The 25,234-nt window shown below is 40.8% G+C and overlaps 1 protein-coding gene across 9 annotated transcripts in view; it reads right to left on the minus strand.

The window, feature by feature from the left end:
- Window positions 1-25,234, minus strand: part of osbpl8 (oxysterol binding protein-like 8) — an 89,045-nt gene that overhangs the window by 12,215 nt on the left and 51,596 nt on the right. For all 9 annotated transcript variants that reach the window (XM_078281363.1, XM_078281360.1, XM_078281357.1 and 6 more), the window contains 8 exons: window positions 7,870-7,943; window positions 6,546-6,626; window positions 6,008-6,109; window positions 5,665-5,868; window positions 3,341-3,425; window positions 1,596-1,761; window positions 1,251-1,476; window positions 538-722 (listed from right to left, as the gene is read on the minus strand). In XM_078281363.1, coding sequence (XP_078137489.1) covers window positions 538-722; window positions 1,251-1,476; window positions 1,596-1,761; window positions 3,341-3,425; window positions 5,665-5,868; window positions 6,008-6,109; window positions 6,546-6,626; window positions 7,870-7,943 — 1,123 coding nt within the window. The remainder of the gene's footprint in view (window positions 1-537; window positions 723-1,250; window positions 1,477-1,595; window positions 1,762-3,340; window positions 3,426-5,664; window positions 5,869-6,007; window positions 6,110-6,545; window positions 6,627-7,869; window positions 7,944-25,234) is intronic.

The following is a 25,234-nucleotide window of genomic DNA, read 5'->3' on the forward strand; positions in this document are numbered from 1 at the left end:
CTTCACAGTAAGCGAAGACACCCTGAATATGCTCTCTTCTGACGGTCTGACACATTCAATGGAAGTGTCCATATGTCACATTTTATAGAACAATCGGTCACTCAACTTCAACTATTGACATTACAAACACCAAATAATCACTGGTAAATTAGTGAAAATAAACCAAGATATGTATTCTGATGTTAAATGCTAAATAAAACAACTGGGGACACGTGGTAAAATACCAAAATATTTCATTGCTAGAGAAGAACCATAAACAATCATCTGATATGTGTATTTAATTAGATATTTGTTGCAAAAAGTGTACTTTCCCCCCAATTTTAAGTCCTTGTTGTACTGCACGTGGCAAAAAAGAACCTTAGTTAAAGAAGTATTAAAGTCTGTTTGAGATTTTAGAGTAAACTTTAGTGTACCTATTAAACCAACCAGACTCTTTAATAAGTACAATTTAGAAGAGCTGAAAGGCAGATTTTTCTATTATTTCTATTCCTTTAAAAAGTCTTTGGGCCAAACAGAAAGTGAGAGGCAAGGGCTTACTCTGACAGGAAGTCTGCGTGGTAGTAGTAGTCAGAGAGTTTGTCCAGAAAGGACCTTGGCTCCAGGATGAAGGTGGGCAGCACCACCTTGGACAGATCCATGCCAGGTCGCACCTGCTTCAGCAGAGTCCAGATCAGAGATTTATTCTCCTCCGATACCGTCTCTGTCTGGGCAGCCTCACCAGCCTGGAGAAGAAGACACACACAAGGGAAAAGAAGTGATGTATTTTTCCTACAAGTAGCCTGCAATAATACTGCAGACATCTTAAAATGCTCAGAAACATTCACATTGTTGCACGAGTCTCCACATGCTTAACGTTTTATGTGACTGTTTGTGCAACTGGTTTGCAAAATGAGGATTTAATTAGCGCCTAATTCTAAACATTTTGCCTCTGCTTCAGTAGGTGTTTTAATTAGTAAGCTGTCAAGATCCTCGCAGTCTCTTGCACACACACGCACGCACACCAAATCCACACAGATCAAAGCCTGTTCATGTTATAGCTTTCTTAATAGCCGCAGCAGAGGCGCATGCTAATTTCTCCTCATTATGCAAGAAACTTTACAACAAAATAGCTTTTAGCTGAAGTTTTAATTCAAATGAAAGATAAAAAAAATGTTGTAAGAAATCCTATGAGAATATGGTGTAATGCTGCAATCTCACTTGATCTACCTTTCTTATTAAAAGCTCTGTATGAAAACATCTTTGTCCCCTACCTCTCCAAGTTCCTCATGGGACTGCTCCAGGTACGGGGTTTCCCGCAGATGTTCATTAGGGTCCATGTCGAGGTACGAGTCGTCTTGACGCTCTGACGTGTCGCTGTCGCTCTCCTCACTCTTCTCCAGGCCTTCTGGGTCCGACTCCTCGTGGTCCTGTTCACCCTCCCGGTCTGACTTGTCCGAGTACAGGTCTGGGTCTTTCAAATGGTCACTGTCATTGAACCTGGAGAATGGGCCGATTGGGTGGTAAGATTGACAGATTGACAGCTTTGAAAATTGGCTGGTAGCTTAAAGGTTTAGGGGAGTAATGGAGTTGTAGCTTTGGTTATATTTCCTACTCACTGGAAACCATGGATGTTGTGGGCTCTGAGGAGGCTGTAGAAATTGATGGAGTGTTCTCCGCCAGTGGCTACTGTGCTCATGTCCTCTTTCCCCTCGCGGATCATGGTCCTCTTCAGCAGGCTGGAGCACTTCAGGGCCAGCTCCAAGGCGTCCATCCAACATCGACCTGGGGAGGACATTCAGACTGATCAGGAAAACTCAGAAACTCACTGACATGCAGCATTTATTTTCAGGCTTTGCTGTTAGTTCATCATCCTTCTATTAATATTGAGCAAAAAGGTTTTGGTCAAAAGGTTTTTGTAAATAATTGTGGCTCTTGTATCCACAATCACCCCTGGTCCCATTCCAGGATTGGTTCAATTTGACATGCAGCATTTTTAAAATCCTTCTCAATTTGACATTTATATCATTATAGATGGCAAACTATATTGCAATTGCAATGAAAACCAAAAAGGACTGAATTATACTGTAAGCCAAATAGTTGGATGAAAGCTTGCTTGGACTTGTTTATGATATATGATTTTTTTCATATACAGTGCATACAACTTAAATGAAACATAAACTTGAATAAAATGGAGGAAAGTAAATATTGTGCACAATGGTAGAAAATAGCAAGTGATTTTGGTACCTATTTGACTATTCCAGAACCATGGAGAGACTCAGACAGGGAGAGACAAGATTGGATGTTTCAGCACCATGGACAGAGACAAGATGGGCATTCACTAGTTCACCATTCACTCACAGACAACAGACAACTCTGTGTAATGGTTTATACAGGGCTTCTCAAACATTTCTGTTTCTTCCCCCTTTAGAAGCCCAAAAGAAAAAGAAAAAGGTCCCACATCTCCATGTGATTGTTGCGATTTTTATTAGCCATTACCAGTATTGGGGAAAATACTAATAAAACAAGCCAATAGGGGTGGGAGAAATTCGTAGAAGCATCGTGATTCTTTCTTGAAAGAGTATGGCTGATGCAGAAAAGTAAATAATCGAAAATGTTAACCCCAACCCCACCCCCCAACCAGCTGCCGCTGTTTAGAGGCGGAGCTCTCAGGATGGCTGCTGATAAACCTGAGATTGCAGATCCCCCAGGCACCTTCATGTCAGCATACACAGACAAAAAAAGACGAGAAGGTGAGTCCGCATTGTACGTTGTAGAGAATACAGAACTACAACAAACTAGCAAACTATTTCTTTAAAACAATTTTCATGGGATTTAAAACTAAAACAGTAAAAAATTATTTTCTTTTAATTTACATTTTTACAACTGTGCTCAGGCAATGCCATGTAAAGCTAACACTGTTTTAAGTATATCAGTCGGTGGAGACAAACAAGCAAGTAGGAGAGTGCACGGTGTGAGGAGTTTCCATTTCGGCTGTCCAAAACACCTGCTTACTGTGTAGATGTGTATTGTTTTCTGATGCCCATTTGAATACCTGATATTTCCCCACCAATATCGGCATATAAAAAGCTGTAAAACAGGTTAGGTAGTTCAGACATGCCTATATTAAGATAATGAAGTGGTTAACAATAACAAGGATTAGGAATAGTGTCACTCCCACACATGACCAAATACTGAAAGTAAAAGTAGTTGTAGTTTTGAACCAATACTGATCTTGCTTTCAATGATGTGGCTGATAACAATGTGATGCCAATTTATGGATTTATTACTATTATTTAATGCAAGCTGCTAGGGACAAGACTCAGACAAATAGCTGAAGTGTGAGTGACAGCCTGTCTCTTACCATCAGACTCAGAGGCAGCACGGCAGATGAGGTGGCTGCTAGGTAATGGCTGAGTGATGGAGCCAACGGCTTCTCCTTTAGGACCCTGATGACAACAGGAAACACATGTTACACATCAGTCAGTGTCTTGATTGGTCCATTAGTCATTTTGATCTTTGTCTCTTTTCATTTGAGACGGTTTTTATGAGGTCCTCTGTGGTTGAATCGTTTCACCAACAGAGTTTGCGTTTCTGTTGTCAATTCTTCGTCATTTATATGTGCAAATAGAGGAAATCTCGACCCCTCGAGTATGTCATTATGCAAATGAACTATGAGAGGGGACATAAGCTGAATGAGTGAAGTGTTTATTTCAGAAGTGAAGAGGACGATGAGGAGAGCAGAACGCTTTAATCTAAAATGCACGTCACCAATTGTGAGTCAAGCCTTTTCAAAGCACCAACAAAAGGGTAAACGCATGCAATGCGAGGTCAGTGACGAAATCAAATCACAGATGGAGTGGGCGACTGAACACAGCTGAAAACACAGGAACTTGTGAAAAACGTGTGCTGCCAAATATCAAAATTGCTGGCTGCATGTATAATTTTGTGTCTGTCCTAAATAAAACAAACATGAGCCCCTAATTATACAGCTAGCATCTACATCTGTTTAATCATTTAAAGCGTAGTGGATAAAGGACTATGTAATGAAAGGTCTTTCCCCCTTATTATCTCTGGAGAGCAACACAGGATGCGTTTAAATTCCCCCTGCGTAATGAGCCTTTGGCAGTGTTCTCCTTCTCTAGCTTTCCACTGATCAATCTAATATTAATTATAAAAAGAATGGGATTATTATAAGGTTATATACTTTTTCTATTGCAGTGTAAAGGTCAATTATAATAATATGTGGCATATTTAAAGGAATAGTTCAACATATTGGGAAATATACTCATCAGCTGAGAGTTAGGTCAGAAGATCGATACCACTCTCTGTTTGTATGTAATTTTGTCATGTATAAAGCTACAGCCAGCAGCCGCTTAGCTTAGCTTAGCTTAGTTTAGCATACACTGCAGCAAGACTTGAAACGGGGAGACAGCTAGCCTGGCTCTGTCCAAACGTAGCAAAATCCAAAGACAAAACATTGTGGTTTTAAAAGGAGTTATGTACAGGACTATTTCCTGTACACAAACAGGCCTGGCCAAGAAATAGTCTGGCACATAACCCCCATAAAACTCTTAATTGTCATTATTACACTTTGGTTTTTGTACGGATAAAAGAAAACAAGATATAATGTTGGTGATGGTAGGTGGATTTTGTTACCTTAGGACCAACTCCGGCTGGCTGTTTCCCTGTTACCAGTGTAAGCTGAACGGCTGCTGTTGTTTTATTTTTTTTAACAACACAGACATGGAAATGGTTTCAAACGTCTCATCTAACTCTCAGCAAGAAAAACAATACATGTTATATATTTCCTAAAATGTGGAACTATTCCTTTACATGCCAATGTCACAGATTTTCATCTTGATTCCTGTCATTCTAATGTGGAGAGTACATTAAACAGCCCTCTGCATTCCCTGTGCTGAAATATCCCTCTATCTCAAACTGGAAAACATGTCAGAATGTCAGAGACCTGCCTTGGACTTCCTCATATTTGTCCAAGGAAACAGTCTGTGAGCTAAAAGCTGATATTAAATTAGGAAAGAGAGGAGGAGAGAGGAAAGCTACTGTAGTTTTCATGATATAAAGTTGGAATCGGATATAAGGGGCAACTTTTCCATAACTGAACATAGTGCTGTGGAATTAGGTCAAACAGCGTATGGTAGAGGAAGAGAAGTTTTAATGAAGTGTCCTTTTTCCAGTGGTGAAAACTCTCCTTAATGTTACCATTAATACTCAGGCAGAGCATTCTATCAGCAAGCCAGATTTCACTCACCACTTGCTTCCTTTTTGCACTAACTGATTCTTTTGATCCTTCAGTTTTTTTCATTTACTCACAGCAGTAGCTTGGACTCTGTTCAATGGCTGACACTTTTTTTTTGGACTTCTCTGCCTCTAATGATGAGTCAGATCGCTGGCATTGCTTGTATATATTCGTTCTAACTTGATTGTTGATGTTTTCAGGTGTCTGGTTTTCTCTACTACTGAACATTCACTCTTAAATAAAAAGAATAAGTTGTGGAATACATTTTTGGATGTTCTTGGGATATTTGCCATTTGTAAAAGTCCCTGATATATCCCAATTTGCCCAGAGGACTTCTCCTATCCCCCAATTTCCCCAGCCTGGAACGTGCTCTCTAAATGCTCCACAGTGCTCCTGAGAGTCACGGCTGGCTGTGAATCCTGTATCACCTTGACGGCCCAGATGGACTGCTCCAGCGGGTGGAAGAGCTTGAAGCAGAAGCCGTCCTTCTTAGAGGGCCTCTCGATGAGCTCGCAGGCATTGAGCAGCACCGTTCCCACCCACTGGCCATTTTTGTGGGTTTTATAGATGAGCAGGACGCCTGGTTTCAGCACACACCACAGCTTGGTCCAGCTCTTCAGAGTGCCACGGATCTGGATCAAATACAGATACCTGTCAGATAAGCTAAGGCCTTCAAATTAGGCAATACAATGAATGCATTTAATAGTATAATTATATAATAGTCATAGCATATTGTGCAATCAAGAAATGCAAAGACGCTCCTTTACGCACCTTTAGCCAGTCGGCCATGACGATGACAGAGGGATCAGTGATGGTGCTGAGCAGCTCCTTGGTTGCCCTCTTCTTTTCTTCCCTGTAGTTTTTCTTCTGCACCTACACGGAGCACAGAGAGACGGATAATAGCTAAGAATACAATTTACACAAGGGTGAATGTTAATATTCCGCACTTGCTTTCTCGCTGTATCCCATTTGGCAGCAAATAATAAAAGTGGAATGACACTCCTGTGTTCCTGTTACATAACAGCTGGTACCTTCTGACTGCAGAGTGAGTTTTCTGCTGCATTTTGCCTAGCCTGTATTTTGGTGACATTGGTGCACAATATGAAAATTCAGCCTACATAATATACAGTATTTCATGCATATTGACTCCAATGACACGAGTTAACACAGTGTGAAACGACGTGCACAGCATGCATCAGCGATTAAATGTAACTCCATATAAAGGTATCTTTAACACTCATTATGCCTGCCTTCAGAATTCGTGTCCGGATACACAAAACCTGACTATAGGCTGATTTAGCTCACTTACCTTGAGGGACTCCTTCTTGGTGAGCTTTCCTCCGGATGTCGACACATCCTTGTCTGAGCCATTGTACAGCTTTGTTTCAGACTGAACACACAGGGAGGGGTGGGGGGTGGGGGGGACATCAATATCTCTATTATTTCTCAACTTAATATCTTTAAATATTAAATATAGATATATATATCTCCCATTCGTTCATCTGCCATGTTGAGCTGAGAAAACACTACTCAATCATTGTCTGATGGTTATAACCGCAACTTTCCTGTGAAGATTTGTGCAGCCTACTCTGTGTAAAAGGGCTCAGAATAAAGTCATACACTAAATAATTTAAATATAATCTTGCCGACAAAGTGTTTCCTCTTCATGACTAATCCATTACCGCCAATAAAACAATCAACGGAGTCTACTGAAATGACATTACGTATTGTTTTCTCTTTCCTCTCGAGTTTGTTTGTTTCGCTGGTAGCCTAAACTTAGCTCAGTACTCAAGCCTATAAATGCCAGTGCACGTGTGTCCCTGCTAGCTCCTTTCACAAGCCAATTGGAGCGATTTAAAGTGGACAGACACTGAAGGTGTGACCTAAAGCAGGTCTACTTAAGGCCTTAAATGGCCACAAGCAGGGCTAGACAAAGGTCAAAGGTACACATGGTAACAAGCGCCAAAGCTAAAATCTTCTCTCTCAAATCCTTCTTCTACTTTGTATTGCCACACAGAGTTTCCTTTGGCTGAGACTGCTTTTATTGCTGTGAAGATTGATGGAAACGTGACCTAGGCTCAATTCTGCTTTTCTGAGATGGTGTTGCTGTTCTTGATAGCAAAATCTAAAGATTGAGAAAAAATAAATAATCTCGTCTTGGTTTTGGGAAGCCTTGCTGACAGACGACAGCTTTTGGTTCTCTGAAATGCTGATCCTGTTAACATCTCTTCATACTTCACAACATCATAACACATTTTTAATAGGATTCCTGTGTGATGAAAGCATCTTTGCTGTGCCTCAGAAGGCGACTCAGACACCCACACTTGCACTGACAAACATATTTGATTGTGGAACTCGACAGATACACTACAGTAGACGAGTCTCCCCCACACTGAGCTCACTTGGAAGCAGTTTGAATTGTAGTTGATACATGTTGGATGTGTGTACAGTATAGGATGAGTGTGAGTCATCTCAATGTGGGCTATCTCACGCCTGAGGCAAGACTGGGAAAGGAAAGAAGAAAGACATGCAGTAATTCCCATATTCTCTGGTCAACACGCGCAAACCAAAGCACCCAATTGCTCCAACCATGCCATCATAAAACATCAACTCAATGGGGTGATTTTTCATACCTTGCTCTTAGATATGGAATGTGAGTCCTCTTTCAAAGGCAGAGGCAAGAGGTCCTCCTTCCCTCTCTCGAAACCTGTAACAAAAAACACAACAGCATAAAGACATGCTTAGTCCACCATCATTCTCTCGGTAACCTACGGTATCACATTTTCAGTAGACAACCAATTACTGTAAATTCAGGCAGACCCAGTGCTATGGGCAGGCACTGGGCATATCTACAAGAGCACAGATTCTTCATAGATTTATTATTAAATTATTATCAATTTTGCTCTCAAAGTGGACCAGATTGATGCAGAACTTTTCATCACATCTGCAATATTTACTAGAGGTGTAACGATGCACCAATCTAGAAAGATATTTCATTTCATTGATCAATGGTTCAAAATCATCGATGCAAAGTGAAGATATCGATACATATTATCATCTTTAAAGGGGTGATTATATAGGGTATTTTACACTGTTCCTTAAGGTCTTCTAATAGGGTATGTAACATTGATTGGGCTGAAAATTGCCCGAATGCTATTTTATTAGGCCCTTAACTACCCTGTGAATATGGCTCTATTTGGAACAAGAGCTTTTCTTCCAAATATGGTATGCTCATGAATATTTAGATGAGCTGTGCGCTGATTGGTTTGAGCGAACCCCATAGAAACACATTGGAGACGAGACAGCAGGTCTCATATTTCGTTATTAAATTCACTTCTGAGACTTTTTTAAGCGAGAAATCAACTATATAAAGCTCAAATATGGGCCGTTTTACGAAAATTGATGGCTAATTGCAAATTTGGTAAGACGTGTCGGACTTTAGGAGCTCCACACAGTCTGACGAGAAAGCGGAAACCTCCATACCCAGTTAAAGTCACCGGTTCTCGGTTACTGGACGACCGGGGCCCGGGGCTCCGCGGAGCTCCGGAGCTGCAAGCTAGGCTATATGTCCCATTTAATCCTATGGGAAAAGATCGTTGCTACACTTTCGGCATAACTTTCGTATATTTACAGTTTGAATTTCGTCACACCACTTACATAACATGTACCCCAAGGTCTTATAAAGCTAACTATGGTGTCAGATTTCAATTTAATGCATTTTTGTGAACATTAGGGGTTTCGTTAGCTGCTACTGTCCCTTTCAATCCTATGAATCGTGGCTAGCTGCAATTAGCCATCAATTTTCGTAAAACGGCCCATATTTGACCTCTACATAGTTTATTTCTCGCATAAAAAAGTCTCAGAAGTGAATTTAGTAATTCAATAGCGGACCTCTGGAGATCTGCATGACCTAGCTAGATTCAGAAGACTAAGCTGACCTCAGGTCAGTGGTGTAGCCTATGCAAATGTTGGGGCGTGACAAAGACTAGGATTTGGGATGCTTACGTCAGCTTCCAGCTTTGTTGAGATTCGCCCGTTTTCAGTGGCAGTTTCAAAATGTGAGATTTGCAGAGGACAGGGGTATCAATGGGATTTTGAGCTTCTATGTATGTCCTATTTACCCACCGAACTGTCGTCGTTCAACTAAGACAAGGTAAAATCGGTTTTGCATTCTATCACCCCTTTAAAATGCACCTTTGTTTTGAACTTCACACTTTATATTTTTTCTTTTTATTAAGAGACCAGTTTGTTTTTCATTTAAATGTCTGGAAGAGCTCAGTAAAAAAAAATGTCTTTGATTTTTGTGAGTTGATATAAATGTAACCGATTGTAGGCATAGACCATCTCATATCATATACTGTATGTATAGTGTGATAAAACTTTTATTGACACCCCTGATATTTATATTAACTAGGTTTTATGTTACTCTTTCAAACAGAAACAAAACAGAAAAAAATCATGCTTTTAAGCCTTTTAAAGAAAACCAAAATGATCCCTCTAGCTTTCATCAGCGAGATCAACCGGCCATTGGATATCAAATGTGTTTGAAAGCACTTGCGGGGCTTCCAAGTCCAAATGTCTGAGTATCCAAATGGAATCTCCATCAAAAGCAACTGGAAGCAAGTCAGTGAGGCCACAGAATGTGGATGGCAACAAGCTGCCGCCTGCTGCAAGTCCCTAATCTGAACTGAGCTCAAACGTTACATAATTTAGCTGGTTAAAAGAGGTTCTCTGTTTTAATCCAAAGTTTGGCTGGGACAATGCGGGGGTGGAAAGCGGGAAACAAAGAAACGTCATTTGGACACTCAACAACCCGCTCAGCTCAGTGAAGTTAATGGAGTGAATGTGTATTTCTATAAATATAAACCTGGGGGATAATAAATAAGTATGTGAATGTAGTTGACATAGTCGATATAGTGTGTCATGACAAACCTAAGCATACGCAGATTCGCTGTCCTTTGTTTGAGAACCACCTTAGCATTTCAATCTTTATTAGTGAGCCAGCGTGTAACCAATGAGTCAGCAACGGATTCCCCACTGAGATCCTAGCAGCTGGTGACACTGGTGGTCTCAAGGGGACACAGAGCCTGTAAATATTTGACAGTTTCCGTCTCCTATCCACAGGCCATCAGTATGCAGCCATGAGAAGGAAGGAGGCACCGCTGAGTTGCGATACCAAATTAGGTGTTTATCATTTGGAAAACAGTCTCATCTTGTTTGACTAGCCATTTGATTTAATAAAACAGCTGTGTGACTGTAGTTATGGCAAAATAGGCATCCTTATTGTGTATTCTTCCTGCATACTTTAATGGTGTCCTGCAACACAACACAATACAACTTGGATGTTGAATTCCTAAACGACTCAGAGATAACCCAAGTTTCAAACTCCAGACTTGAAAACAATATGATGTTCAGTGCATTACAGGAGTGATTTTGTGCAGAACAGTTTTTGCCGTATCCATTTTTTATTAACCTGCCTCTTCTACCATTCTTCTTCAATTTACAGTAATGCCTTATAACCCTCTACAAACAAGTGTTCCTTAGTGTTTTTTTGTGGGTTTGTGTAGGTTGAATTAACCTGAAACGCAACATACAATGATACAACACAGTCCAACTAATATTACCTCTTGGCAATGACAAACGGTGCACTGGGCCACCAAAAAACTAAAGAAGTAGCAAGAGCAAGAGTCAACATACATGCAGGCATGTCTTGTTCGAGAGCACTTCAGCTAGTTGAATGATTGGTGCTATGAAGGCATGAAACTAAGCACTTTAGATCCTTCTGCTATTTAATGCCAACCTTTATGCATGACATTAAAAGAAAACGTGTTTAAATTAGCTAAAGCTCCAATTAGGACAACAACAGCAATACACATCAAGAAATAAAGAAATGCTGTTGTCTTTTTTGCCTTACATGTGCTGCCTTTGTTTTAATGCAGATCTAGTTTCACTGGTACATTAGATGTCCCACCGGACCATCTGTGTCCACTTGACAGGCACGTCTTCATGCCAACTTCAGCTGGAAAACTAGGGCAATTCACCCACTACAGCGAAGCACAAGAGGCTACATAACTCATTGTCCTCTCCCCTCAATCTATAAACCTATATAGAGGAAACCAGATCATCATAATAAAATAATTAAGTTAATTAATATGTTATATAGTCAGTATAAATAAATGCATCTTCCTCTGCTCTGTTGTTTTTAAAGTAACAGACAAGCAGATTTGTTGTTGTTGTTGAGCTCTCGGTTTTAGCTACAGAGTGAGACATCTCTCTTCTGTTCCATCTTTGTTGGGAGTCGCACATACTCAGTAGCTAGGTAAGGACTACTAGCCAGTCAGAAGCAGAGTATGAGGGTGTGCCCTGACAGTAGTGGGGTAAGGACTACTAGCCAGTCAGAAGCAGAGTATGAGGGCGTGCCCTGACAGTACCTAGGTAAGGACTACTACCCAGTCAGAAGCAGAGTATGAGGGCATGCCCTGACAGTACCTAGGTAAGGACTACTAGCCAGTCAGAAGCAGAGTATGAGGGCATGCCCTGACAGTACCTAGGTAAGGACTACTAGCCAGTCAGAAGCAGAGTATGAGGGTGTGCCCTGACAGTAGTGGGGTAAGGACTACTAGCCAGTCAGAAGCAGAGTATGAGGGCGTGCCCTGACAGTAGTGGGGTAAGGACTACTAGCCAGTCAGAAGCAGAGTATGAGGGCATGCTATGCTAGCAGCTAGGCGAGCATTATAACTCGTGTTACAAAGTGACGCTCGTTCGTCACGGAAGTAAAGGCTGGACTACAATAAAGCTGTTTGGAGCAGTTTGTGAACAGTGTTTTCTGTTGGAGATGGTAAGTCCCTTTGGGGTGGACTTTGGGCTTTTTTCACTTTGTAAACCTATAACATGCAGAAAAAAGATATATAACACAATAAAGGAAAGGGAAAAAGCCAAAAAGCATAATATGAGCTCTTTAAAAGCCTTTGTCCAAAATGTGCGTGTTAGAGAATGTTGGGTTAGATAAAAATATATATAGTCAATATATAATCTGAGTAAGACCTGAAACATAATTAAATCTTTTGATGTAAAAGAATAATAACTGAGTTATGAACTCACTAATTTGCATGCTTGTTAGCCCACCAAATTGCAATCAAGCAGTGTGACTTAGTGAATGTAGTCCACTCTGATGAGGTGTCCCATTTCAATTTGAGACGCTTTAAGGTGCCACTTCTCCACTCCATTAAAACTTGTGTTCAGTGACCCAAATGTGTTACCATGGCACGACAAGCAAACGCACAAAAAACATCTTGTTGCAGACAATTATTTTATTACAGCATGAGGAGCTAGACATGAGGCTTGAGGCCACTTGTTAAATAAGTATGGTAGGTAAGAATAAGTAGGTGATATAATAAAAAAAATTAATGATAAAGCTGAAAATTTAGCTTCCTGAGAATTTCCATTTTGGGTGGAAAAACACAAGTACATTTATCGGTATGTCTAAAATAAGGAAGGAAATGTGTGTGCAAACCCGGCCATTGCAATCAAAAAAATGTCTCAAGTTAGAACTATAATTTGTTAAAACGTGTTATTAGTCATTTCAGGTGTCACTTCTACTTACGGATGGCCCTTTTTGGAAGGACAATCTCCGACTAGGGCTGGGTTACGGAACTCACATCTTTTTAGGTCATCGCAAGCACTCTTCGATTCAATGTGACGTGTGATTGGCCCAATACAGCAGCAGCTAGTGGTGGAGCGGTGGACGCATTTTACAAAACGGAATGCTTCCATTCACATGATGGGCATCGAATCAAGTACAAAAAAAAGGTGTCAAATAAAGAACTCCATCGGTATTGGTATCACTAAGGGTACTGCTTTTGCTACAGTCTTTTTTTTTTTTTAAACGATATGAGCCCTATCTCCGACCTAACCTTTCTTTCAATACTAGAAGAAATGTGTTTCCAAAATTATCCACCAGGATATCAGGAATCTTTCATGTGTAATCTTAATCGGAATAATGCCCCCATCTTTGCTGCTTAATTCACAAAGTGTGGCAGAAAAAAAAATACCCTGTCCAGTTAGTATCCGGTCTATTCCATTCCTCTCACAACAAACTAGATGGAAATGGCTTGAAAATATAAAGACTATATGAAAATTCAAATATACCACATGATAAAAAAAAGAGCAAAGGATTGAAGATGAATTAGAATTCCAACATAAAACAAGTATATGCAATATTGCTCAGCAGACATCCTTTGGGAGATTTCAATGGATCAAAGCAAAATAAGTAATGTACTGTATGAATCTGTTTTAATGCGCTTTCTTTTGGATTAAATGTCTTTACAGTACCTGTGTTTTTTATCTCACTGCACACATTTATAGTACATCTTTTCAGGACAAATAAGCTAAATCTATGTGAATGCTTATGTGTGTTTGTGTGTATAGCTGAAGACTCACGCCCCACTGCAGAATGACTAGTCTGGCTTTAAAAAACTAGCTGCAGTGCTTTCACTCCGCATCAAAGATCATAGACAGGAGAGAGAGAGAGAGAGAGAGAGAGAGAGAGAGAGAGAGAGAGAGAGAGAGAGAGAGAGAGAGAGAGAGAGGGAGAGAGAGAGAGAGAGAGAGAGAGAGAGAGAGAGAGAGAGAGAGAGAGAGAGAGAGAGAGAGAGTAGTATGCTGCAACAACTAATGTCCTTTACATTGATGCTCTGCCTCACAAAATGAATGAGCGTTACACCAATATGCCTTGGACTACAGACACAATAACAGAGGAGACAGAAAGGGGGAAAAAAAGATATACATGTATATTAATTATCTATGAAAATAAAATATTTAGCTAGGGCTTAAGCTGTAAGCAGCAAGTAAGAATGGTCATCGTCTTTCTTCTTATGTTAAACAGCTATTTTGTCTATATTTGTTTCTGTATTTATTGTTTATCTCAGAAAAAAAATATATGTTTAGGTCTATGTATGCACCAACCACCAAGGCAAATTCCTTGTAAGTGTTACATACTTGGCAATAAATCCCTCTCTGATTCTGATTCGGTCTATTTCTGCCAGTGGAGGTACAGGTTTGGCTGAGCCAGTACCTCTGCTGGAATAAACACAGCAACACAAGGCAAGTAAACACTGAAATAATAATGGCTCAATCTCAATTTCACCTGAAACCACCATCTGCAGCACTGACGTTTTAGTCATTCAGCACCTCAACCATCAAATGATGTCATCTCATCCCAATCATGATTAAGACAACCCTGGCGCTGCCTCTCCCATCAGAGGGAGCTTTTGTTCAAGCCAATAACACTCCAAAAGAAAATGCAAAGGCTACCATGGCAACAGGTAACCTGAGGACAACAAATGGAGAGAAATACTGCGAGTCCAGTTACTCTTCAGAATACTTCAATTTTAGGGAGCAAATTGCCTAAGTGTTTGCTCCTGAGGGAAACTTGCCATGGCAACAGTGGCTCAACTATTTTGGCTCAAAAATCATGAAATCTAAAAGATGGCTGGTCCATCGAAGGAAAAAGATACACGTCAGTGATACAGATTTTCTTATTTTAGATGTCTATTCAATTAGTAGCCTATATCAAACTCCAAAATGACCTTTATTTAATGTAATACAGTATGAGTACATATCAGTCGAGTATAATCCAAGTACAGATATTTGTTGCGGAGACGTTGGTACAGGAATGTATCAATTAACTTAAAGGTCCAATATGTAATATATTTACTGTAATAAATCCAAAAATGACCCCAATGCATCAGATATTAAGGAAAGATGCTAAGTTGAAATACTATCTTTTCTGACAACAATGCTAATGTCAGTATTTTCTCCTTTTGAAATTTCCGTTCCGTGTGGCCGGGTTAGCTCAGTTGGTAGAGCAGGCGCACATATATAGAGGTGTATGCCTTGATGCAGAAGGTCCAGGGTTCGAGTCTGACCTGGACGATTTCCTGCACGTTTTTCCTGCATGTCTTCCCCCTTTCTCTCCCCTTTCATATGGAGCTGTCCTTTCCATTAAAGGCTGATGCCCAAAACACACTGTGTGTTGTTATCAACTGCCCAGTTTGACAGCCAGGCTATGCTAACCCTGCTAACTGCTAACTATACCGGAGGAGCAGGCAAGCAGCCACGGCTGTTAACAACATGTAGCATGTTCAGCGGCCGGAGCCGACAACGGTGAGTTGTATGAAGCCAAAAGAGGGGGGGGCTGTAAATCGGGAAGAGAGGACCGTGAGTTTGCAGTGTGTTTAGCGATTGTTGCCGTAATTCTAAGCCAATAAAGTGTGTTCAGTCGGGTGGAAAAGGCGGTTCCTACTGTAATTCTAAGCCGAGGAAGTGTGTCTGTCTGGCGTGTGGAGAGGAAGGCGAGGTTGTGGGGGTTTTAGCGGTTCGTAGTGTAATTCTAAGCCGAAAAAGTGTGTCTGTCAGTTGGGTACAGAGCTCTGCGTGAGCACGGGCTTTTATGACTGTCAGTATAGCCAGCATCTAACGTTAGCTACTTCGCTGTGCTGTGGAGTGATGTCTGGCTATGTGAGACAAGCGTCTAGCAACATTGTTGAGGATGCTGCGGTCTCAGCCTTGCAACCTCCGTGAACTTCGGATCTGGGGAGGAGGGGGCGGGGGAGTATTTTGAATTTGTACTGCAGTAACTATTTTAAACACTAGCTGTCAGTATTACATATTGCACCTTTAACCTGCAAACTCAAGTTAACACCTAAAAACTTCCTTCATTCTTGCGGAATAACCTGCTTGGCAGACACAAGTCAACTATCTTGCTGCTCAGACAAATGTAGGATAACAGGATACTGCACCAAAGCAGCATGCTTAAAGAAAGAATGAAGGAAAACAAAATGTCAAATATTTGACTGTAACCTCTACAAGGCAGCATGGCATCAAGGTATCCCTGAAACTCCACATATCACAGGTTATGGAGAGGCATATTACTTCCATACTGGTGAATGTAAAATAGAAGTGCACCAGAAAACTGTGGCCGTTAACCCATACATTAAACTGCACATATCTGTGTGATCGGCATACGTCTTTACTGGAATTAACATCACTCAATCTTTCAAGCATCTTCCGAAAAGGAACAGCTTGCAGTCGTGTCACAAGTAAGGTTGATTCTGACAGAGACTATATTTTATTCTTTCTTCTTTGGATACAGCAATATATTTTTTTACAGCAAGGGAAAAGGGGGTTCTCTAGCGATTTAGCATTGCACTTCCATAAAGTTGGGGGACTTGTGAGAGACTGATTTCAATAAGAATGGTCAAAATCAAAGTGGAAGAGACCGGGACATCCTGACTTGAATGTTTTTTTTAGCATGGGTCAAGCTTTTAACTACAGTAAGCTGGAATTGGCCATCTGGCTAACACTGGCACATTTACAGAAACATTGATTAATGAGGCGTTGTCCTTATAAATAAAATGAAAATATATACTGGATCCTAAACTACCCAAAATGCAACTCAGTGTCATCTTCCATTGCCTCTGCCTGTCTGTTAGGCTGCGTTCAAATAGATGCAAGTCTTTCCATTCATTTTGAATGGGTACAGTGCGTTTAGGTTGTGGCGGTGGGGACGACAGGGGGGTGCCAAAAAACCTGCAGCAGCCTGCGGCTAAGTTGAGGCAGATTCAACTTTTGGAGAAAGAAAACCGACGCTACCCTGCGCTAGCCAATCATGTAACCAGTGATCAGACTTCAGTAGTCCATTCTGAGGAGGTGTGAGAGTCCCGTACAGTAAACAGGAAACATCACTGCCTCTATCGCTGCCACAAGAACGTTTTAAAACACTATGAGGTTAACAAATGAAACACAAGCACTAAACTTTCTCTTTCTCCGTGAAATGAAATGAAATTGTAACGCAGGTTTTCTGTTATAAATGTGTACTTTGCAACCCTGATGACATCAACAGGTTTCAAAAAGCTCCTCCAGAGCCAAGGAAGACATTATACAACTGCTGGGTTGAATAGTACTCGGTGAAATCAATAAACTGACATTATGTGTAAACTTGGTGGAACTCCCCTTTTAAAAGAAAGCTTTATTTGTTATTTTAAAACATAACTGTAGATACTTTAATACCCCACCTAAAGCACACTTCTGTTATTTGCTACTGCACCACTTCCTCTTGGTAATCAAAACCCTAACTTATCTCAGATTATCTTCATGGTCAAAGACTCCACTGAATGTTCCAGCATGCAGTATGCCAAGTCATGCTGACCTCAAGACGAGCCATGCTTCTAATGCATCATGCATTTAATTATCAACAACAAGGGTACATCTGTTTCCAAGCTTTTATTAGCTTTATAAAGGCCCCATTTTCAACCTCCAAATCAATTTCCCTCGCAATTAGTCCCTGGCTACAGAGGAAGCAACAGTAAGCAACACATCCGAAAGTGCCCTGTTTACATGAAAGGATGCATCCACTCAATATTAGGCAGACATTGCAAGAATGAACAATAAAATGTGATATTACTTTGGAATTAAGTGGGGTTTTTTGGGGTTGCCCAAGTCCCTGTCCTTGATCATTTCAATCTCCAGACCTCGTTCCTAGCCTTCAAACCTGTTTGTTATGCGGCCTGAGTATTGCAAAAACAACCATAACAACTGAGATGAAGTTGCCCAATCCACATAAAAGAGTTGTACTTTTATTCTGTCTGCACACAGGAAGCTTGATGAGACAAAAGCAATTTATCTCTTGGAAGGGGTTATATTTCAAACAGGATGTGTCTGGATGAGAGAAGGGGCATTTGGCAGGTTGTATTACCGTGGTTTTGTATTGGTTTTCTAAATATAGTCCACCAGGGCTGAGTTTGTGTGCACTGCCAGATGCTGGCCTGTTTCTTGGCCTTGGTAAAGAAAGACAAGCAATGACCTGGCGTCCCATCTTTTGGTATTTAAAAGAAGGCTTAGGAGAGTCAAACTGCAATGTTTGGCTAAGAAAAAGATACCAGGAAAAAAAACTGTCAAATGTATTAAACTTTTTGTGTTAAAATACTTAAGAAATGTATTTTACACACCAAAACATAGTGAGATGAAGGCTCATTTCTGGCACAATAAATGGATTGGTAGTGAACTTTGATAGTCTTTTGTAATAGCCAAAAAGAGTCGAGAGTAGTGGTTTCCATCAGATGCACTGAACAGAAACTGCTCTTTTCAGAGTCTTAAATGACCTCTTGATGCATTGTGATGCAGGAGAATGTTCTGTGTTGGTACTAACTGATTTCAGTGCTTTTCATAACTATGCCTCAACAACTCTTCGTCTTGTGGTGTCCCCCAAGCTTCTGTCCTGGGATCCGAATCGGTTTACATTGTACATGCTTCCTCTCGGGCAGACAATAAGTAATTTTAAACAGATCTCCTGCCATTGTTATGCAGATGATATTCAATTATACATCTCGTTTAAGCCTCAAAAAGCCTGTTCTACATAACTGTCTCAATTCTACAAAAAAAAAAATGGCTGGCGGATAATAAAGCTAACTAATGACAAAACAGACTTTCTTATTTCAATATACCAATTTGATTTGTCAAATGAAATCGTACGAGGTACAGTTCCAGTGAAATATAATCATCATCTTCTTTAACTGCATGATTCATCATAAAGCAGACCGTGGTCGTCAGATCGGCACACAAAAAAGAGTCACCCGGTTGAATGCCACCGGTTAGCCAGGATCCAGCCAAGTCTCGGCTAGAGGACACCACAGCTCCTGACATCCCGGTGGAATACAACGGAGGCCACACAGCTCCCCATCCGACGCCTGCACACTGACGAGCAGGATGCCCAGCAGAGAAGTTGCAGCCGGTTGTCAATTCCTCCACACTTGCCTCGGTGCCCACTCTGAAGTAGAGATGGGTGCAGAGATTGCCTTGCTTGTCCACATAGTCGGGATCGTAGCCATAGGTGGTAACACAGAGCTGAGAGTGATGTCTTCAAATTGCTTTTGTTTGTGTCTGACAGCAAATCAATCATCGAATGTTTGGCCTTTCTGCTTGATCAATAAGATAAATGATGAATTGATTATGGAAGTAGTTGCAGATTCATTTTCTGTGAATAGACTAATAATTGTATTAGTTCTGGTGGGTCTTGTAAACAATAACAACAGCACGTTTCTCAGTAAGGTAACAAAAAAAGGATTAAGGGCATCCCGTCTGCACCAGTTGGCTCCTGCATTCTCTCCCAAAGCTGGTGCCTAAATAATCTAAAATAAGGATGAATAGAGCCAAGGCTGGGAGTTGACTATGAGAAAAACACCATGACTCAGACAATGTCTTGCGGCTCAAGTTATTTGTAGTGCTGGACAAGGTGCTAATTTAGAGGAGTAAGAAGTAGGCTGGTGGTCAAAAGGTCACCAGCTTGAAACCCCAGACACAGAAGGGTTGGAGGAGAGAAAGACAATGACGAACAATCTCACCTGCCTCAATAACTGCTGTTAGGATGCCCTTAGGCAAGGCACTTATCTGAGTGAGCTGCTCATTGGCAAAAAGCAGAGACCTGTGGTTGTACTTGGTCGCATATGTCTGAAGTACTGCATAAAAGTGTGGCAGTGTTCGTGCACAGTCAGCCTTTCCTGGATTAACAAAGGTTAAAAACAGTCAGGTAGAACAGAACATCCACTCTCTCAAAGCTCCAGGGGCTGCCAGCTGTCTGCCTCCAGGTTCATATCCTTTTCAGCAAGACAAACAAAGGAAAGATCACAGGGGAAGTGGTTTTACACATGAAAACTAAATTGATTTAATCCTAAATGTCCTGGGGGATTTGGTTTACTTCTAATAGCAAAAAGGATCATCACTGCACTCTCATAGAGGTATCATTGAAACCTGAGAAAAACAAGCTAGCTGAGCTGAGGCCTAGGCCTTCCTCATTCATGAGTTACACCGGTCTGTTTAAACAGCAACAGCCCATAAATTATTATCTATGTTGTTCTCCAAAGGCGGGGAGAGAGGAGAGAAAGTCCTTGAAGAAAGGAGTCATGAACAAACAACGCACAGCTATGACCAAGCAAAATTCTACATTAATCTATCCTTTACGTACTATTTGATGCGACAGATGCAGTACGTTACCTAAATCATAGCATTTAAAAGTTGACCCATACTGTTGTTAAAAAATGCTGTTGCTTTTTTATATTAGTATGACTTCTTACTGATGCCATTTCCCTTTTAGCCGAACTGAAATTAAAATTTTGTTTTGCTAAAGAATCACTACAAGGTTGTTCCCTTCAGTAGCGCACCCCAGAAGATGATGACACATCTCCTAGCAACGCCGGCCCTCAGATGTCACTCACCAGCTGTCATGAGAAACTCCCACCCAGAGGCTTGAAGCCTATACGCAGTTTTCACAAATATGTCCAAACCGATTTCATCCTCTTTTGAAAAATGGAAAACTGTGCACAGTAGCTGCAGCACCATTATAGTTTGTTACTCAAAAAGTGAAGAGATTTCAAATTTAAGTTTGACATCTTATTTTGTAGTTACTTATATTTGTGTTTAGCAGTAAGAAATGATTACATTCTACTTTTAAATAAGGAATACAACATACAGTAGGAGAAAGTTGCCCATCGACTGTGTTCATGGTGGTAATGCATTCAAATGTACATTTTTCTAGGTTCCTTTTTCTCTGCTAACATGAACAATGTGCTTTTTGTTGCAGAAACTGGAGCTCAACCTCATCCAAACCCAGTCTGAATCCATTTTCTGAAACCAAAGACCGAGCAGACCAAAATCAGTCCAAACGAGCGTGCAGTATATTGATCAGGAGAACTCATTTCCCTTTTTAGTTTGAACGAGTATCTAATGCAAGCTACTGACAGTCAACCGTACATCTGAAGAAAATGTAGTAGCCACAGTGGAGAACTATTCGACACACCTTCTTCACAGCTCATCAGTCCAAACACTGACATCCACATCCACTACTACAGAGATACTAGTCAATCACAAGGTAAAACAACAATGTCTACTAATGGGCCGGCGACACTTCGCATCATAAACCCACCTGGCAGCGAGATGGGTGACAGCTCGTTATAGCCCCCGAAGGAGGCGTTGCGGATGAGTTTGCGTCCGTCCGGGTGTGGTGGTCGAAGCGACGCTGTACCGCCGCACGTGGAGAAACGGCGACGACTCAGCAGGCCCTCCTCCTTCATCATTGGGCCGGTGGGAGCTCCCTCGGAGTGCGGGAGGAAGGGAGGGAGGGGTAGGGGAGTGCTAAGGAAACTCAAGGGTAGAAGACCGAGGGAGGTCGGGAAACAGTCCGATCCGTCCCACGCAGCTAGAGAGCCAAGCGAATAAACCAACCAATACACAAACAGAAACACACACAGAGTAGCTCAGACACTAGGCACTGAACAAGGGCAGTATGCTGCCTTTCTCTACGCTTCCTTCAGCAGACTGCTCCCTTTCTCTCTCTCTCTCTCTCTCTCACACACACACACTCTCTCTCTCTCTTTGCTCTGTGAGTGTGCATAAAAAAGCAGCAGCCTGTAAGTACTTAATAACGAATAAGCTGAGCCCCTCCTACTCCCTCTCTTCTGGATGGGTAGGAGAGCTGCATCTTCGCTTGAAAAGAGCCTTTATGTTCCACATCTCATCTTTCTATTCTGCTCAATCTCTCGCATCATTTTTAATTCAGGACTTTTGAAGGGACAGTTATTTCCATGGATTGATCATTGGGGTTTACGATACTTGTTAATATCTTGTGCAACATGGCATCATGACTTCGCGTAAATATAAGCCAAGTGGCAGTGTTATCTGTACGTTTTTTCAGCTATCCGCGTGTATGTCTACGCTGTGTTATCGCGAGAAGAAAGCTACGGTTGAGTTGAGGAAAAGAAGAACGGAGTTGCCTTTAGTAAAAGAAGAAAGCGACGGTTGACTTTAGGAAAAGTCACACGCGGGACAAGGAAACGTCACAAGCGGGACGCAATCCCCGGTCTCCTGGGTGAAAGTCCTGTGTTTGACCCACCCTCCACCCCGACCAACCTCCCTACGCGGATTTTCGCCCTTTCTAACTACTCGCTACGTCGTAAATTCACACGCAATCTTAAGGTAATGTTAGTCAATGGAGGCCAAACGGTGTTGATAAACACGCTAGAAAGCGAGTATTTTGTCTTTATAACACGCCAATAATGGCATGTAAATATTCCTCAAGCTGAATTTAGTTTCACCATTCACTTTTATGACATCAGTGGATGATGTTAGAAATACAGGGAGGATTTGGTTAATTGAAGTGTATTTTTCTACAGCTATGGAAATTGAAAACCACATTTTGGACAAAAACTAATTTCCACACTTAAAAAAATGCCATAACCATATCACTTGTCAGAGTCTAAAGAGATTTGAAAGATAAAATTTAGATCCAGTTGCCCACCAAATCCAGTCACTAACACGGAGAGTGTTTGTTTCAGCCTAATGCTGCCAGTTCCCAGGAAGTGCTGGTTTGTGTGACCACTGACGACTCTAGTTCTTGTAACCATGCTTATCAAATCAGAATCCAGAATTGTCACATCTCTACGCAAGAAAGTCAGACACTTCATGAATTCAAATCCACAGGTTTTTACATAATATATAATTATTTTTTTTTGTTTACCTATTGTGTCTGTAACTTATCAGACAGGCAGCAAATACTTGCTTTCTGTAGGTGGAAAAGCTTAGAGTCTAGCAAACAGTCATTTCCCAGGCTGGTGTGGTGTAGCTTTACAACTGTGAGAGTCACATGCAAATACTGGTACATGTAGGCACTGTGGTTAAAGCTCTGTATAGAGCATCACTGATTTATTAATATAAAAGGCTTTTGGCAAGGCGAGGCAAGGTTGTTGTGTTAACTGCCTATATAGACCACCAGTTAATGAATATCGACATTATTAACCATGAAATGTCCCTTTAAGACACTGTATGCCCCCGCCCCCCTTCTTCTAATCACACTATTATTTTGTCTCCATCACTTGTAAACCGAGACTGTTATGCATCAGACTACACACACACACACACACACACACAAAACACTCTCTATTGAGGACAGAAGGAAGCACTTGATCACACCAATGCACCACTAATTACTTTCAACCAAGGGCTACTAATCAGACCTACAGTAGCTACAGGAAAGTTGATTAATTAAAGATGTAAATCATTCCAATATATAGCCTTCATATTTCCATATTTACTATATTCAGCTTTTACAGCTGGAATATGTATTCCCCTCCATAGCAACTGTCCCGGAGCTAACTGATGAATCTTAAAACCTATAAATCTGCAGCTCTGCCTGCCTGACTGAACTGTGCTTTAATTAACACAGATAATTAGGATGTTCTGTGTTTATAATTCAGATTCCAGACCTAATTAACCTGCTTGCAAATGAAAAGCCAATCTCTGCTGGTCCAATGGCATTTGAGAGGCACTTTCTTACATTTGCCAAGTATAGTCATCATCTGGGTTATTTTTCTCTTTATGTCCAGTGAAGTTAGGGCTGACCCTTGTTAATGGGTACTGATTCTGGCAAATCCTACCCTCACCACATTCACTAATGCCTCATTTCCACTGCATGGTCGGCTCGACTCAACTCACTTTCGGTACCAGATGCTCTTTTTTCGATTTCGTTTTCCACAACACATAGTACCTTGTCAGTGAAGGCTGAATTCTCAGCTGATCGCCATAGCGCCCCTGCATGAAACTGCCGTGACATGACATTCGCTAAATCCTTTCATATGCAACCAAACAGAGGAACATCTGCACTTCGTCAAATGTATGGCGTAATGTATGGTGTAGTGTAGGGCGTAGTGTATATCGTAGTACTGCGGGGCTGCCATTTTTTAAAATCTGGCTTGAATCAATAAAAAAAAATTGCGGCCTCAATTGACGGTAGCTTGTTTATTTCAAAATATCAGGTTTCTGCAGGATGTCCCGTGTGGCGCTAGTGGCGATTCTCTGACCACTCAGTAGGGCTGGGTATCTGTTGGTACTCAATACCTTTAAGGCATCAATTGAAATACCCCAGTAGCGAGTAGTATCCAAACATCTCCAGTCAAACGACACCTGCATTCAATCCTTTTTGTACCCATATCTAGAAAAAAAATGAGTTGTATGGTTTTCCTCGCAGCCAATCACCACAAGCATTCTTGTGTGATTGGCCCAAGTACAGTTTTGTACAGTTATTTAATGAATATTTTAATAATTTGAACACTTTCAAAACATATTCATGTAAAAATTTGGATAGGGATGAGTGGTGGTTGCATTTTACGCAATTGAATGCTTCCATTCACATGATGGGTATTGAATCAAGTAGGAAAGAAAAGGTACCAAATCGAGTACTCTATTGGTATCCGTATCACTTTAAGGGTACTGGTATTGGTACTGGTATCGTCATTTTTTAAACATTTACTAGCCCTACCAATCGGTGGTCTGGAGTGTGTTAACTCCACCTTCTAGTATCAGCTCAGCTTGTTTTTCGAAACCTCGACCGAGGGGTTACCAAAAAGAGATTTCGTAAATTGTCTAAATTGACAATAACAAGCACATTTACTCAAACTCTTTAAAAAATGTTATCTAACACCAGAGGGAATACCATTTGAAAATTGCAGTTTTGGTTTCATAATCAAATACATTACCACATAGTTCAATGTGATTAACATCAACTGGATTACATAACCCATGATTTCACAAATGTGAGCAGATATCAGGATATATTAAGATAAATCCCTTCTTTCATAGAAGGCAATAGATAAGGAAGATATATGTCGTCAAAACAATTTAAAAAAATGTCTATTGTATATATGTGTCAATATTGTTTCTATCATGATGATGAAAAACTGGCGGACGGCGATATTTACGGCATTTGGACGACGCTTTACATATATCCGAAAATATCCGTACTTTTTATTTGTTTAATTCACACAAAGTGAATGTATAGAAAAATAGGCTTTACCATGTGGTTATTTCATATAGACTATTTATTTATTGAATTAGTAGAAAACATGCTATATCGTTTGTGTTATATATCGTTATGGAGATATGAAACGACCTATA

Source organism: Sander vitreus, chromosome 23, assembly GCF_031162955.1.
Source record: "Sander vitreus isolate 19-12246 chromosome 23, sanVit1, whole genome shotgun sequence".
Lineage (NCBI taxonomy): Eukaryota > Metazoa > Chordata > Actinopteri > Perciformes > Percidae > Sander > Sander vitreus.